Source organism: Sus scrofa, chromosome 12 (assembly GCF_000003025.6).
Source record: "Sus scrofa isolate TJ Tabasco breed Duroc chromosome 12, Sscrofa11.1, whole genome shotgun sequence".
In the NCBI taxonomy this organism is placed as follows: domain Eukaryota; kingdom Metazoa; phylum Chordata; class Mammalia; order Artiodactyla; family Suidae; genus Sus; species Sus scrofa.
This window is the reverse complement of record NC_010454.4, coordinates 21654499-21670235: the sequence shown is the minus strand read 5'-3', so window position 1 is coordinate 21670235 and position 15737 is coordinate 21654499. Positions and strand designations below refer to the sequence as shown.

Sequence of the window (15737 nt, the reverse complement as noted above, 5' to 3'; positions counted from 1 at the left end):
GGCTCATAGGCGAAACCCCAGGAATGCGCCCTCTAGAGGTGGAACTTTTCAATCACAGGAGAATTTCTACAAATTTCCAAATTATGGACTTAACGTTAAACGGTGAAATTTAAAGCTTATGCCTAGTGAATTAATATTTAAGTACCATGTGGTATTGACTATTATTTTATTTTATTATTTTTTGCCACGCCCATGGCATGTGAAAGTTCCCCGGCCAGGGATGAAACTGAGTCACAGAATTTGAAAAACTTATGGTTTCCAAATGAGACAGATTGGGGGAGGTGGGGGGATGCACTGAGGGTTTGGGATGGAAATGCTATAAAATTTGGTTGTGATAATTGTTGTACACCTACAAATGTAATAAAATTCATTAAGTAATAAAAAAAAAAGAAAAAAAGAAAAAAAACGGCACCACAGCTGTAACCAGAGCCACAGCAGTGATGACTGAACCCACTGAGCCAAGAGGGAGCTATTATTTTGAACTAGAGTAAAAGGACAGTTAAAATACACTCCATACATGTCTTCCTATGAATTAGATATGGAAGAAACTCAGCGCAAATAATTACTGTTTAGTCATGAGTGAATGGAAGTCAATGCACATCATTTTTTTAAAATTTATTTGAAAACAAACACCCAGCTTCCCGTAAAAGGTAATTAAGAAAACAGAGGTTTTTGCTAAGTAACTTATCTTTAAATGAAAAATGTTTTGATTATCTCCTTGACATTTAGAATAATGCAGTTGTGCAGGATCTTTCCCCAAATGATTCTTTTCTCGAGAAATGACGACTAGAAAGGAAGCCTTTGTTCTGTCTTGCCATTGGTCACTTTAGATGTCTTCTCTTCAATGGACTGAACCCTCGATGAAAGAACTCTCCCACGTTGGTCTATCTCTTCAACCACCGTCTTTATCAGCGTGGTTTTGGATAAATCTAGAAATAAAGCATATGTGAATACACATATTCAACCTAAAAGATTACATGACAAAAAAATCCATGGCTCATTGTAATATAATATATTTTTGGTGAAGGAGTGAAGTATAGGTTCCTAATAATAGTTTGGGATTGTATTATCCACTTGAAATAATACTTTCAGTTTAGAGCACTTTAGTTAAAATTACCTCAGTATAGACTATTGCCATAGTGTATGACTCATTAATGTAAAAATATTTGCTGCAGTAGAAAAAGAAATAGATTTTAGTACCTTTAGATGAATTTCCTGAGTTTCCTGATCCAAAGCCCTTTGATTTGGAGCATGAGCTATTAAAAAAAAAAAAAAAAAACTCAGTTTGTTCTATAATATTTGCTTATCACTTCATAAATATTCATTAGACCAATAGATGAACCGGCATGCAAGGAAACTTTGTATGCCAAAAACTGATCTGCATTTTCTATAAAGGGAAATAGTAACATTTTCGGGTGTGGGAATTGAAAGTAATTAAATGTCATCTAAAGAGAGCACATAGGCTTGGTGCATTGGGTTAAAGGATCTGGCATTGCTACAGCTGTGGTATAGGTCACAGCTGCAGCTTTGATTCAATCCCTGGCCCAGAAACTTCCATATGCTGAGGGTGCAGCCATTAAAAATAATAATAATAAATGAAGAGAGGATATAAAAAAAGTCAAGTTAAAAAAAAAAAAACCCAAGAATTTGAAACTTAAGGAAAGAAAAATATTTTACATATAGATCCTGGAGGTTTGTACAAAGTATGTGTATTTCACGACAGCAGTGATGTGAGCAATGAACTGAAAGATGGACAAAGCCTGGGGCTGGGGCGGGGAGAATCTTGAAACCACAATGATTAACATGGACAACCAATGGGGACCTCTGTAGGGACAACTGGGGACACCCAAGGCAGATAAAGAAGAGGCTGTGACGTACGAAATACAGAAGAGAGGCCACCAGAGGCAAGAGCTGGCCATGCTTTTCTTTTTCATTTTTCCTTTTTGTCTTTTTAGGGCTGCACCCTCAGCACATGGAGGTTCCCAGGCTAGGAGTCCAATCGGAGCTGTAGCTTCCAGCCTACACCACAGCCACGGCAAGGCGGGATCAGAGCTGCATCGGCCACCTACACCACAGCTCACGGCACCGCCAGATCCTGAACCCACTGAGCCAGGCCAGGGATGGAACCCTCGTCCTCAGGGATGCTAGTCGGGTTTGTTAACCGCTGAGCCACAACAGGAACTCCTGGCCATGCTTTTCTATAGTGGGAAGGAAGAAGGAAGGCCTGGAAGTCTGGAAGGGGAAGGACAGTGTGTGGTTGTGGCTTAAAATAGGTAAAAACCAGATTTTCAGATGGTGTTACTTACTTTCCGTCTCCATCTATCAGGAGGCAGTAGGTCTCAATTTCTTTTTCCAGGTGGACCTTGATGTCCAGGAGCTGCTCGTACTCCAGTTTCTGGCCCTCGGTCTCAGTCCTGACCTGGTGCAGCTGCTCCTCCAGGGCCCCGATCTGAGCCTGGATCTGGGCCAGCTGCGCACAGTAGCTGCCCTCTGTCTCGCTCAAGGAGCACTCCAGGGAGTGTTTCTGAGGACGCCAAAGGTGTCAGAGCAAGGGGTGAACCACGGTGAGGACTATGTAGACTAGCGTTTCCAGGCAAAGGCAGTGCCGCTCCCTAGGTGAGTTCTGGAAATGTGGGGGGCTCATCGCAATTAAACAGGAGGTAGAGAGAGAGGGAAGGGACTGGCATTTCCCAGGTTCGGGGTGGGGGTCTGGCTGCTGGATGACCCAGCGTGAGAGGCATGATCCTTTGCTCCATCAGACTTTTGACTGTTTCAATGGATATTCATATCTTTAGGAATTATTTCATATTACGATCAACCTATCTATTAAAATATCCTTGTGCGGGATATGATAAGAAATCAATATTGGAAATCTTATATTTTGAAATGACATGCTTATTTTTGAGATGCCTCTTGTTGTTGTTGTTGTTTTGTCTTTTAGGGCCGCGGCATATGGAGGTTCCCAGGCTAGGGGTCCAATCGGAGCTACAGCTGCCGTCCTGCACCACGGCCACAGCAACGCCAGATCTGAGCCGCGTCTTCGACCTACACCACAGCTCACGGCATCATGGGATCCTTAACCCCTCTGATCGAGGCCAGGGATCGAACCCGAAACCTCATGGCTACTAGTCAGATTTGTTTCTGCTGAGCCACGATGGGAACTCCCCCTCTACTATTCTAAGGATTTTTGTGCTGCTGTTTCTTTTTCTAATCTGTCCTTGATTTTTTTTTTTTTGTCATTAACCAAAGGCCTTTTATTAAGCACTTGAGATTGAACGAATGCCTTAACAGGGCTGGGATTTCAAGACAAGACACCTGTTTCATAACACAGGACAGGTCATTATTTCAACACTACTCTAATGAATATTATACATCCTCCCCCTCTCAACTACCATAGTCCATAATTTGTCTTGTCAGGTGACCCCTACTTCAATTAATTTTCCTCTTTCCCTTATCATGTCACATCTGATGGTTATCACTTCTTTGGGTATTAGTTATTATCTGAGTGTCCACCTTACTTCTACTCTTTCATTTTCTTTTTCTTCTTGTGTGGACCAATTCCTGGTCTCACTTTGTTTAAAATAAAACATTCATCAAAGGAAGGTGGAGGCCTCTGTCTCTCTCATTATGTGTTCTAGGGTGGTTGGGCCCAAGTGTGTACATGTTAAATATATTTTACTTGGAGTTCCTGTTGTGGCTCAGCAGGTGAAGGACCCGACATTGTCTCTGTGAGGATTTGGGTTCGATCCCTGGCCTCGCTCAGTGGGGTAAGGATCCAGTGTTGCCACAAGCTGCAGTGTAGGTCGCTGATGCGGCTCAGATCTGGTGTTGCTGTGGCCGTGGTGTGGGCCCCCAGCCTGGGAACTTCCATATGCCCCAGGTTCGACCATAAAAAGAAAAACATATATTTGTATTTTTCTTTTACTTAAAATATTTTTATCTTTCCTTTTAATGGCAATTAAGAAATAATACTGGTTTAAAACAATTTTTTTGGTATGGCATTTCCTGTTGTGGCTCATCGGTAAGGAATCCCAGTAGTATCCATGAGGATGTGGGTTAGATCCCTGGCCTCGCTCAGTGGGTTGAGGATCTGGCATTTGCCATGAGCTGTGCTGTAGGCTGCAGATGCAGCTCGGATCTAATGCTGCTGTGGCTGTGGTATAGGCCGGCAGCTGTAGCTCGGATTTGACCCCCAGCCTGGGAATTTCCATATGCCGAGGATGTGGCCCTAAAAAAGCAAAGTAAAGTTGTATGTGTTGCTGAACATATTATCTACTGAGCTCATCTTTAGGATTATAACGTGGGAGTTATAAAATATTCATGATAACAGGCAAATGCTGGGTCTAGGGGGACTAAAAAGCCCTGCCTTCCATAAACAGACTGATGTATGCATTACAGGGGTGGCACTGGGCTCTCCAGGGCAAAGGAGCAGAGGTGACCAGGATGGTAATGGGGAGGCTGAGACCACAAGTGCCAGGTGTCCGTGAAGCGTGTGCTTTGGCCACTCAAAACTTGAATTTCCCTGACAAAGAGTTCTCATAGGATATTCCTTTTGCAGGTTGCTAACACTCTCCTAAATCAGAGTGGACCACAGCATCTCCATCTCACAGCCTCGTGCTGTATAGGTTTAGCTTGGAGACGAGGAGGAAGGTCAGGCTGTCCTTGGAGGTTTGTACAAGCTCACCCACGATTTGTGTTCTCAACTCTAGAATTCATCTGACCACATAAGAATCTCAGGAATGGAAGTTAGGTTGCATTGCACCATTATTCTGTAATTCAGTTGCAAATGAAAATGGGCTTTTTGGGTGGACTATCTCATGAGTCCAAACTGTAGGAATCCACTGAATCTAATTACTTTCTAACATCATTGCTTCTCTGTGAAAATGCATAAATTCTGCTCTGGGAACTCAGGAATTTCTTTCTTTCAACATAGCTCAGAAATAAAGAGGATTTGTGCTCAGAGGCATGGCAGTAGGAACAGGTCCTCAGGGTTCCAGCTGCAGGAAAGAAGGGAATGGGGATGAGAGGAGGGTTCCAGGACCCCAAGGTGGCAGGGAGGAGGGTCAGGGGTACCAGCCAGCAGGGCGGCACACCTGTTCTGATGGGGTTAGTTAGTGGTAAAAACAAGTCTCCTATCGAAATACCATAAGGTAAGAAAGAACTGCACCTTTCTAGGGTGGCCAAACAAATTAGTCTTCCTACTGTTTTGAGCATTTTTTCCTCCTCTGCTTGCTGGGTTCCTTTGTGTAACAGTGGCTCTTTTCCTTCTTTCTTTCTTTCTTTCTTTCTTTTTTTTTTTTTTTCGTCTTTTTAGGGCCGTACCCACGGCATGTGGCATATGGAGGTTCCCATGCTAGGGGTCAAATCGGAGCTGTAGCTGCTGGTCTACACCACAGCCACAGCAACACCAGATCCAAGCCGTGTCTGCGACCTACAGCACAGCTCACGGCAACGCCAGATCCTTAACCCACTGAGCGAGGCCAGGGATCGAACCTGTGTTTTCATGGATACTAGAACAGTGGCTCTTTTCTTTATGTCACAACCTGGTGTCCTTAGGGAGCCTGAAAGCTCTGATGAAGACAGGGAACCCTTGGGGCACCTGTGTGCCATAATTCTCAAAACCAATTCTCATAATTCCCCTGCACACTGCGGGGCTGAGGAGGCTGACAGTCCGCACCTGGAATCCAATGTGTACCCTCCTTTCCTCTGCCTGATGGAAAGCCCAGCGATGCCTTAATAGGCTTTGATCAATATTAGGCGATGCTGGTGACACCAGCTCTGCCTTGCATGGCAGCAGTATGTAAGCCAGCCACTTAATTTTCAGATGCATCAAAGCTTCCACGGCTTGCTCTGCAACCGAGATGGACCACCGGAAGGAAGGTGGGCATGAAGTGGGCACTGAGCATGGGCGGAAGGAAGTTCCCAGCGACCTCAGGGAGGAAGCGCTGCCCGTCTTTCTGAGCGTCTGTCCTGCCCTCTCTTGAGTATTTGGAGGTAAAGCTACAACAGGGAGGCAGGGAAGGGTTTCAAGTTAGACTCTTTGGACGCGCTGACCTGCGTTCTCGCCTACCGTGGCCAGGAGGGATTGCAACTCGATGTCCAGCGTCTGTAGGCTGCGCTTCATTTCGGTCAGCTCGCTCCTGGCGGAGGTGGCGGCGCCTGCGTCGTCGGAGATCTGCTGCTGCAGGGTGGCGCTCTGCAGGCGGGACGCGCGGGAGTTAGCGGGTCTGTCCCCGCAGGGTGGGTGGGCGTGGGAGGTGGACCTCCGGGCTGGCTGGGCGACTCTCACCTTTTCGTGGAACCCGGCCTCCGCATCCCTGCGGTTCTGCTCGGCCAGGGCTTCGTACTCCGCCCGCATGTTTTTCAGCAGAACCGTGAGGTCCACGCCGGGCGCCGCGTTCAACTCCACGTTCACGTTGCCTCCGGCCGCGCATTGCAGCGCCCTCATCTCCTGCGGGGGAAACGTGGGCGAGACCCCAGAGCCGTGACCTGCGCTCCTGTTACTTTATATCTCCAAGTTTGTGGTTTAACTTCGAGTTGTCTAAGGTAAGGCACAGGATTTTTATTTTATTTTATTTTATATTTCACTTCACCTCATTTCCTTTGATTTTTGATTTTTAGGGCCGCACCCGCAGCATATGGAGGTTCCCAGGCTAGGGGTCCAATTGGAGCTACAGCTGTTGGCCTATACCACAGCCACGGCAACATCAGATCTCAGCCTCGCCTGTGACCTACACCATGGCTCAGGGCAGCTCACGGATGGTGCCCTCGCTGACCCAGGCCAGGGATCAAACCTGCATCCTTATGGATACTGGTGGGGTTGTTCTTGCTGTGCCACAGTGGGAACTCTAGGCACAGGATTTTTTGAATTGACTTATTCCATCTGTAGTCATGACACTCATCTATTTAATTTGTGATTTGTTAATTACAACAACCACAACAAACACCACAACAAGAGGTGTCCTACCCAGAGGTGTCTTATTCTTTTAAGTGAGAAGGGGATACAAAGGCCAGAGAGTTTTTTGTTGCTGTTGTTGTTTGGTTTTGTTTTTTTGCCATGCTCAAGGCATGTGGAAGTTCCTGGACCAGGGATGGAACCCCAGCAGATGCAGTGAGAACAGCAGGATCCTCAACCTGCTGCACCACCACGAAAGAACTCCCTGGAGAGTTATTAAGCATAGAATTCTTTTTTCCTTTATTTTTTAAAAATTAAAAAAAAATTTGAAGTATTGTTGATTTACAATATTGTATTGGTTTCAGGTGTACACCTAAATGATTTGTGTATATATATTATGTATAATATATATTCTTTTTCAGATTCTTTTCCATTGTGGGTTATTACAAAATATTGAATATAGTTACCTGTGTTATATAGTAGGACCTTGTTGTTTAGTTTATATATTGTAATTTGTACCAAGCATATAATTTTTATTTTTAAGGACACTTTTTTTTTTTCCTGCTTTTTAGGGCCGTACCTGTAGCATATGGAAGTTCCCAGGCTGGGGGTCATATTGGAGCTACAGCTGCCAGCCTCTTCCACAGCCACAGCAACGCAGGATCTGAGCTTCATCTGCGACCTACACCACCGCTTATGGCAACGCTGGATCTTTAACTCACTGAGCGAGGCCGGGGATTGAAGCCACATCCTCATGGATACTAGTTGGGTTCACTGCTACTGAGCCACGGTGGGAGCTTCTGACACATGTTTTTATTAGCATGGATCCTAGCCCTTGACAGAAAGTGCCTGGGCTAAAGCAAAACTTGAGGGCTTTCTCCAAGACATGTAATTCTGGATTAAATGTCACTGACAGTGCTCGTTGATGGGACAAGAGCAGTAGGAAAAAAACAATAAAAATCCCTGCCCTCCTGGAACTGTCATCTTAGGGACAACAGCTACCATTTATTGAGTGGTTGTTATAGATCAGACATTGTTTAAGCAGTTTAGGGGCGTTAACTCATTCAAGTCTTTTAACATCTGTATGCGGTGGGTGCTATTCTTTTTTTTTTTTTTTTTGTCTTTTTGTCTTTTTGCCATTTCTTGGGCCGCTCCCGCGGCATATGGAGGTTCCCATGCTAGGGGTCGAATCGGAGCTGTAGCCACTGGCCTACGCCAGAGCCACAGCAACACGGGATCCGAGCCGCATCTGCAACCTAGACCACAGCTCACAGCAACGCCGGATCCTTAACCCACTGAGCAAGGGCAGGGATGGAACCCGCAACCTCATGATTCCTAGTCGGATTCGTTAACCACCGCGCCACGACGGGAGCTCCCTATTCTTGGACTTAATTTACAGATTAGGATTAATATACAGAGAGGTTAAAATAATCATCCAAGGTATTTTGTACTTGGAAGGACTGGAATTTGAACATTCCCGGAATTTCAAAAGTAATGTATTATTTTCTTTATCTGCCTTGGCCTTTTTGAGTTATTATAATGAGCATGAATTACTATTGTAATTTAATGCCCTCTGCCCCACCCGCTGCCAGGTATTTAAAATGATTAGAATCAAGCTTCCCCTACCTCGTCATGGTTCTTGAGATAAGTCATCTCTTCACTCAGTGATTCATACTGCAGCTCCTGGTCGGTCCTGCAGAGGGTCAGTTCATCCAGGACTTGCCGTAGCCCATTGATGTCAGCCTCTGTGTTTTGGTGAAGGGCAAGCTCGTTTTCGTACCTTGGGAGGCATTCAGTGACTGTCAGCACATGTTAGACTGGCTTGAGAGATGGAAACATAAAACCTCAGTGGCTTTTGGAGTTCCTGTTGTGGTGCAGCAGAAACAAACCCGACTAGTATTTACGAGGACGTGGGTTCGATCTCCGGCCTCCCTCACTGGGTTAAGGATCCCTTCGTCCTGTGGCTGTGGTGTAGACCAGCAGCTGCAGTTCCGATTGGACCCCTAGCCCAGAAACTCCCATATGCAGCAGGCGCAGCCCAAAAAAAAAAAAAAAAACCACAAAGAACAAAAAACAAACCAGAAACCTCAATGACTTTTAACAGAAAGTTAGAATTTGAATAAGGTCTCTAAATGTTATAAAAATATACAAAGAAAGCCCTCCTCCACTCCTCTCATCAGACTCTGGGAAGGATAATTGGCAATGATTTGGTTACACGAATTCCAACAGGACATCCCAATTACATAGACCATTTTAGAATTTTATCTTAGTTAATGTTTTCACTTTATTGTCAAATATTTATGGACATTTACTTTGCGCTTGGCCCTGTTTAGGCAGGCATAGAAATACAGTGACACTTTGTCTCAAGGATGTAATAAATATGTATAAACTGGGAATCTAGCCAATTGTAATATTATACCTACCATGCTTTGTACTGTTTGGTGTTATCGTATGGTCACATGTGTTACTTTCTTTAATCTTTAAGTTTATGGCTTATTCTACTTGGGGTGAAATTGAGATTTTATTTAGCACACTACGTAGATCAGAAACATGTTCTAGGCAAGATTATTGTCTATGTCTTACTTTAGCCGGAAGTCATCAGCAGCCAGTCTGGCGTTATCAATCTGCAGAATGATATTAGCATTTGCCGTAGTGGAGGAGATGATCTAGGAGAAATCAGGAAGGAAAACACAACTGAGAAATCTGCTCTTATAATCTGTTATTTCAGGAAACAAAAAAATATTGCACAATTAACCTTTTGCATAAAAATCTCACTTCCTTATGTAATAACGAAAATGTTTTAAAATTTAATTTTTTGTTGGGGGGAGGCATGCCCATGCCATGTGAAAGTTCCCTGGGTCCCAGGATAGATCCTGCACTACAACAGTAACCAGAGCCACAGCAGTGGCAACGCTGGGTCCTTAGCCCCCTGAGCCACTGGTAACTCCTAAAATTTAATTTAAAAAATGACAAATATGGTTTTATTTCTTCTCATATAACTTATTTATTTATTTTGCTTTTTAGGGCTGCACCTAAGGCATATGGAAGTTCCCAGGTTTGGACTCAAATCGAAGCTACAGCTGCCGGCCTACGCCACAGCCACAGCGACGTGGGATCCGAGTCATGTCTGCAACCCGCACCACAGCTCATGGCAATGCCAGATCCTTAACTCACTGAGCGAGGCCAGAGATCGAACCCACATCCTCATGGACCCCAGTCAGGTTCATTAACCGCTGAGCCAGCGAGGGAACTCTCTCATATAACTTTTAGAATACAATACTTCCTGCCTAATGAGTGTATCTCAAAAGAAACAATAGTGGAACTAGTTACATTTAAGCTACATTGAAATTCATGAATCAAAGTGCCTGTTGTTAGCTACTAGGAAGAATAATATTTCAAAATAAATAATACAGTATAAATGACAGACAACTGTTATGAAGCATGTCCTGTTGTACATCAGTGTCTTTTGCCAGGTAATTCTTCATTTTAAATACTTGGAGGGGTTCCAAATTTGTGAATTCGCTCACCTTGTTCTTAAGATCTTCAATGGTTGGGTGATACCTGCTGGTGTCATGATCAAGTCCACGGCAAGAGCTGGGACCATGTTGTTCATACCAACCCTTGATTTTTCTCTCCAGGTCAGCATTTGCCTCCTCCAGAGCTCGCACGTTATCCAGGTAGGATGCCAGGCGGTCATTGAGATTCTGCATAGTCACCTTCTCATTCCCAGAGAGGAGGCCCCCCTCACTTCCAGCAAAGCCAGCACAAGCAGCACTTCCAAGGGTACCACCAGCATGGCTCCCGACAGAAGCACTGCCCAGGCCCCCTCCCAAAGCATTGGAGAATCCACTTCCAGCACTAGAGCTGCTGCATATATTGCTGCTTGCAAAGCCAGTGCCTCCACTGGATGGTCTGAGAGATCCAGCGCCAGACCGTAAGCAAATATGCCTGGACCCACTGGAAAATCGGAGAGACATGGTAGCGTGAGAAATGTTTGCCTTGTCTGTGGGCAGCTGTAACGTCAAAGGAGAACAGAACATTGTGTGCTGAGGGTTTACTCTGGGCTTTTATACACAATTATTGGGGTGTCACAGTTGGAGTTGTGCGCGCCAAAAGAAAAAAAGGCACCGTTCAGATAAGCATGAAATTATGTATCATTGGGTGACTTTTGGGGGGCGGGGCGGTAAATGAATGTCTACCATCCTGGCTGTTGCTGTAGGATATTTGTTATCTTCAGTATAATAAGGTTCCTGCTATATTCAGGTCATTATTTTAACTTCTCATGTGGGGTGAGTCATCCTTTACTTTCATCTAGACCCTAGGACTATACCATCATTATCTGGCACAAGTTATTATAAAGTTTTGAAAGTTTAGTAAGATTAAAGTCTCAAAATTAAAGAAGCGGTAAGGTGCCATCAGCTGCAGTAGGGTCTTAATTACCAGAGAATTATATAAAGCATCGTTAACTACAGAAACACATTTCATCCCACCACAGCAAAAACACCGTGGTAACGACTTTGGTCTTAGCATGATTACGACTATTCCTTACCTGGAACAATAACATAAGTATTGACTGATTCCTATATTTAACATGTATGGCTACGATGTTTGGGGTTCAGTGGTAAATGTAAAAATAAAGACGTGGTGCTCCATAACTGCAGAGGTGAAAAATAGATGTTTACTGGAGTTCTTGTCATGCCTCAGTAGTTAATGAGCCCAACTAGTATCCATGGGGACTTGGGTTCGATCCTTGGTCTTTCTCGGTGGGTTAAGGATCCAGCATTGCTGTGAGCTGTGGTGTAGGTTGCAGATGCAGCTCGGATCTGGCTTTGCGGAGGCTGTGGTGTGGGCCAGCAGCTACAGCTCTGATTTGACCCCTAGCCTGGGAACCTCCATATACCACAGGTGCAGCCCTAAAAAGACCAAAAAAAAAAAAAAATTGTTACAGTCTTTAAGAAATGTGTGGTCAGGACCAGACTGGATCATGTTTAGCCTTCTGTCCTAAAGGATTTGGAGTGACTTCTAAGTTGAAAAGCAGAGGGCAGCCTAATCAGGTTGCAGTGGAAAAAGAAGGCCAGTTACAAGGCGAAGACAGTGGTCCAGGTGGGAAGGATGAGAGCAATGGGATGGAAAGACGGAGTTGAGAGGATGTGCTCCTTAATTGAATTTGGACAATAAGGAAGAGGAGAGGGTTGGGGATGACTCTTCAGTGATTGTTTTCAGATGCTGAGAGATATTGACTGAGATAGGGAATATGGGGGACAAAAGATACCGAATTTATTTATGTATTTATTTAGCTTTTTTTAGGGCCACACCCATGGCATATGGAGGTTCCCAGGCTAGGGGTCGAATTGGAGCTGCAGCTGCCAGCCTATACCACAACCACAGCCACGCCAGATCCGAGCCACATCTGTGACCTGCACCACAGCTCACAGCAATGCGGGATCCTTAACCCACTGAGCAAGGCCAGGGATTGAACCCGCATCCTCATGGATCCTAGTTGGGTTCATTAACTACTGAGCCATGAAGGGAATTCTAAAAGATACGGAATTTAGTTTGGGTCCAGCTGACTTTGAGGGGTTGGAGGAATGGCTCATACAAAGATAGGAAGTGTGAATGTTTTGATTCCGTACGTGGAACTGGGAAAAATACCTGACTAGCCAGGAGTGAAGGGATTGTCAGGAAGAATTTAGGGCCCAGCTCATCTGCTGTTGTTGCTGTTGTTTAAAGGGATCGTGCAACCATTAAATGGCAGCTTTCCAGCTTATTTGTAATGACATTCAGATACGTATTTGGTTTTTTTTTGGGGGGGTTGTTTTGTTTTGTTTGTTTGTTTGTTTGTTTTTTGGTTTTTAGGGCTGCACCTGCAGCATATGGAGGTTCCCAGGCCAGGGGTCGAATCGGAGCTGTAGCCGCTGGCCTACACTACAGCCACAGCAACACCAGATCCGAGCCGCATCTGTGACCTACACCACAGCTCATGGCAATGCCTGATCCTTAACCCACTGAGCGAGGCCAGGGATCGAACCCGCAACCTCATGGTTCCTAGTCGGATCCGTCTCCACTGCGCCATGATGGGAACTCCCAGATACGTATTTGGAAGTTATCCTGGTGTAGGAAGAGAGAAGATGCTGATCAGGCTGATGTGCCTTTGGGATTTGAAGACAGGTTCAGAAGAAGGAAAAAGCAACAAAGAAGTTTCTGGGACTCTTGAGAAAACCGTTGAGGTTGATCAACCGTATGGTCATTTATAAAGAAGGAAGTAAGACAGAGGGTAGATACAGGGGCGAAAGACAAAAGTTGAGTCATTGGGCATCTTCAGGCAGATACAGAATAGAGAGAGTATGAGCAGCAGATTGATAGAGGTGAAGGATGGTGGGTTAAAGACGGACAGTAGAATCCAGAGTTTAGAATTTTAAGGCAGATACAACACTAGATCTTGACAAAAGTCAGTGCATAGTCATGGTACCTGGACCCAACAGTCACTGGAATAAGCTGAGAAATGGACAGATCAAAAGTCGTTGGAGTAGGAGAGTAGGAGCTTTTAGACTGGGGTGTTAAAAATGGGCCATCTGGAGTTCCCTTTGTGATGCAGCAGAAACGAATCTGCCTAGTATCCATGAGGATGCAGGTTCGATCCCTGGCCTCACTCAGTGGGTTCAGGATCTGGCATTGCCATGACCTGTGGTGTAGGTCACCAGTGTGGCTCGGATCCTGTGTGGCTGTGGCTGTGACGTGGGCCAGCAACTGCAGTTCTAATTCAGCTCCTAACCTGGGAACTTCCATATGCCGTGGGTGAGGCCCTAAAAAAAGCAAAAAAAAAAAACAAACAAAAAAAAAAACAAAAAACAAAAAACAAAAAAAACCCCAAAAAACAAACAACGAAGAAAAAAAAAAAAAAAACCGGGCCACTGCATGGCCAGGAAGTCTCCCACATGACACGAGATGTGGGTGAAGTGGACTGTGAACTAGACATCAGAGTCCTTGGATGATGGGAGGGTGTGGTGAAGGGCAACTGGGTGGCATTAGCTTCAGAATAAGAACTTTAACTCAAGAACAAGGTGACATACAGCTGAGTGTGGCACTGGGGCTCGAAAGAACATAAGATTCTGCTTTGAAGTCCATATATTGGCTCTGTGGACCTGGAGTGGGAGAATGAGGAAAGAGGTGGACGGGGAGGTGGAGGAGAGGAGGCAGGAGGGGGAGATGATGGGAAGGAGAGAGGAAATGAAGGATCCGTTTCCAATAGTACAAGGTGCTAGGCCAGTTTTGGGGAAAGACACGTTAAGCGTAATGACATAAAAGATGTCTTTTCAGTTGAACATTTCTGTAGGGAGGCCTGCAGAAAGGGTTCAGGTCGTTGTTAAAAGGTGGATAAAAAGTGTCCACCTTTGTGTGAAATTGTGCATAATTTAGTTGCACGCTGCCTGGCAAATGAAAAGCTGTTCATGGACGTTCCCAGGCTAAGGGTCGTATCAGAGCCACAGCTGCAGGCCTCTGCCAGAGCCACAGCAACGCCAGATCTGAGCAACGTCTGTGACCTACACCATAGCTCACAGCCACGCCGGGTCCCTAACCCACTGGGCGAGGCCAGGGATCAGACCTGCATTCTCATGGATATAGTCGGATTTGTTTCTGCTGCACCGTAATGCGAACTCCCATTGTTGTTATTGTGTTACAAACTGGTGCATGCATGCATGTGTGCGTGTGTATGTACCGTCTGGGGAGGTCAAACTGAAAAGGAAGGAGAAATGGGCACGAAATGACCCAAAAAGCCTCTTCTTGAGGCCGCGGCAGGAGAGCGGTATGAAGGAGGCAGGGAGGATGGAAAAGGAGGAGCTCAGAGGACTTGGTTGGACTTGACAGGTTCAGGTTCTGCGGTGGAGACATGTATGAGGTTGTTTTGCCACCAGCAGAGTCAGGGTGTCTTCTGGAACTGCAGTGGTACAAGCAGTCTGAAGCCTGATTAGCTGGTGCTGAGGCTGGCATTGACGTGGCATTTAAATGCATTTTCTGGACAAAGTTATCATATCTTTTTGGAGCTGCAAAGTTCAATCCCTGTGTTCAGCAGATGAGGCAACTAACGTTCCGGAAATGTTAAGCAATTTGCTCAGAGTCGCCAGGTATCTGCCAGGTGAAGATGTGGCATATTTTCAAGGTGTCCTGAGAGTCTGGCATCATGAGCCTATTTCACATATAAGTAATTACTCTGAGGACCTACTTTGTGTATTGCCATCAGTAGTCTTTTTTTGGCCTCACCTGCAGGGTGGAAGTTCCCAGGTCAGGGATTGAACCTGAGCTGCTGCAGTGACAATGCTGGATCCTTAACCCACTAGCATCACAAGGGAATTCCACCATCAGTAGTCTTAAAATGCTGTGGATTATAAAATTATTTTAAATTAAGTTATTGAATTATTGAAACTGAAATATTAAAGAATTAGGATATTAAAATATATAAAGAATTGTGGAGTTCCTGTTGCGGCTCATTAAGAACCCGGCTAGTGGAGTTCCCGTCGTGGCGCAGTGGAAACGAATCCGACTAGTAACCATGAGGTTGTGGGTTTGATCCCTGGCCTTGCTCAGTGGGTTAAGGATCTGGTGGGGCTGTGGCTGTGGTGTAGGCTGGCAGCTACAGCTCTGATTCGACCCCTAGCCTGGGAACGTCCATATGTCACAGGTGCGGCTGTAAAAATTAAAACAAATTAAAAATATATAAAGAATTGTGACTCTTCAATGCCTGAACATTAAATGTAAATAATAGTAATTCAACAAGTAATTGGTATAACAGGTCTACATCCCACATATGACAAAAAAGGGAAGAAGTTTTTTTTGTCTTTTCCAG

At 45.0% G+C, this 15737-nt stretch overlaps 1 protein-coding gene and 1 long non-coding RNA gene across 2 annotated transcripts; one reads left to right on the top strand and one right to left on the bottom strand.

The window, feature by feature from the left end:
- KRT28 (keratin 28) lies at positions 416-10979 on the bottom strand. The gene is made up of 8 exons (XM_003131464.4): positions 10423-10979; positions 9479-9561; positions 8522-8675; positions 6290-6451; positions 6071-6196; positions 2307-2524; positions 1201-1256; positions 416-929 (listed from the first exon to the last, which is right to left on the bottom strand). Exons 1-8 carry the CDS (start codon positions 10933-10935, stop codon positions 787-789), a joined length of 1455 nt encoding a protein of 484 aa, XP_003131512.1. The 5' UTR covers positions 10936-10979; the 3' UTR covers positions 416-786.
- Positions 5488-11555, top strand: LOC110256012. Its single transcript, XR_002337109.1, has 2 exons — positions 5488-6546; positions 10534-11555. It is a non-coding gene; the product is annotated as an uncharacterized LOC110256012 (long non-coding RNA).

Excerpts from the sequence above, each read along its gene's own strand:
- KRT28 (XM_003131464.4), bottom strand. The coding sequence starts at position 10,935 with ATGTTCTGTTCTCCTTTGACGTTACAGCTGCCCACAGACAAGGCAAAC. Across the intron at positions 8,676-9,478 it reads GCTGATGACTTCCGGCTAAA|GTACGAAAACGAGCTTGCCC; the intron begins GTAAGACATAGA and ends ATGCCTCCCAAG. Across the intron at positions 1,257-2,306 it reads CTGATAGATGGAGACGGAAA|CTCATGCTCCAAATCAAAGG; the intron begins GTAAGTAACACC and ends TTTTTTTAATAG.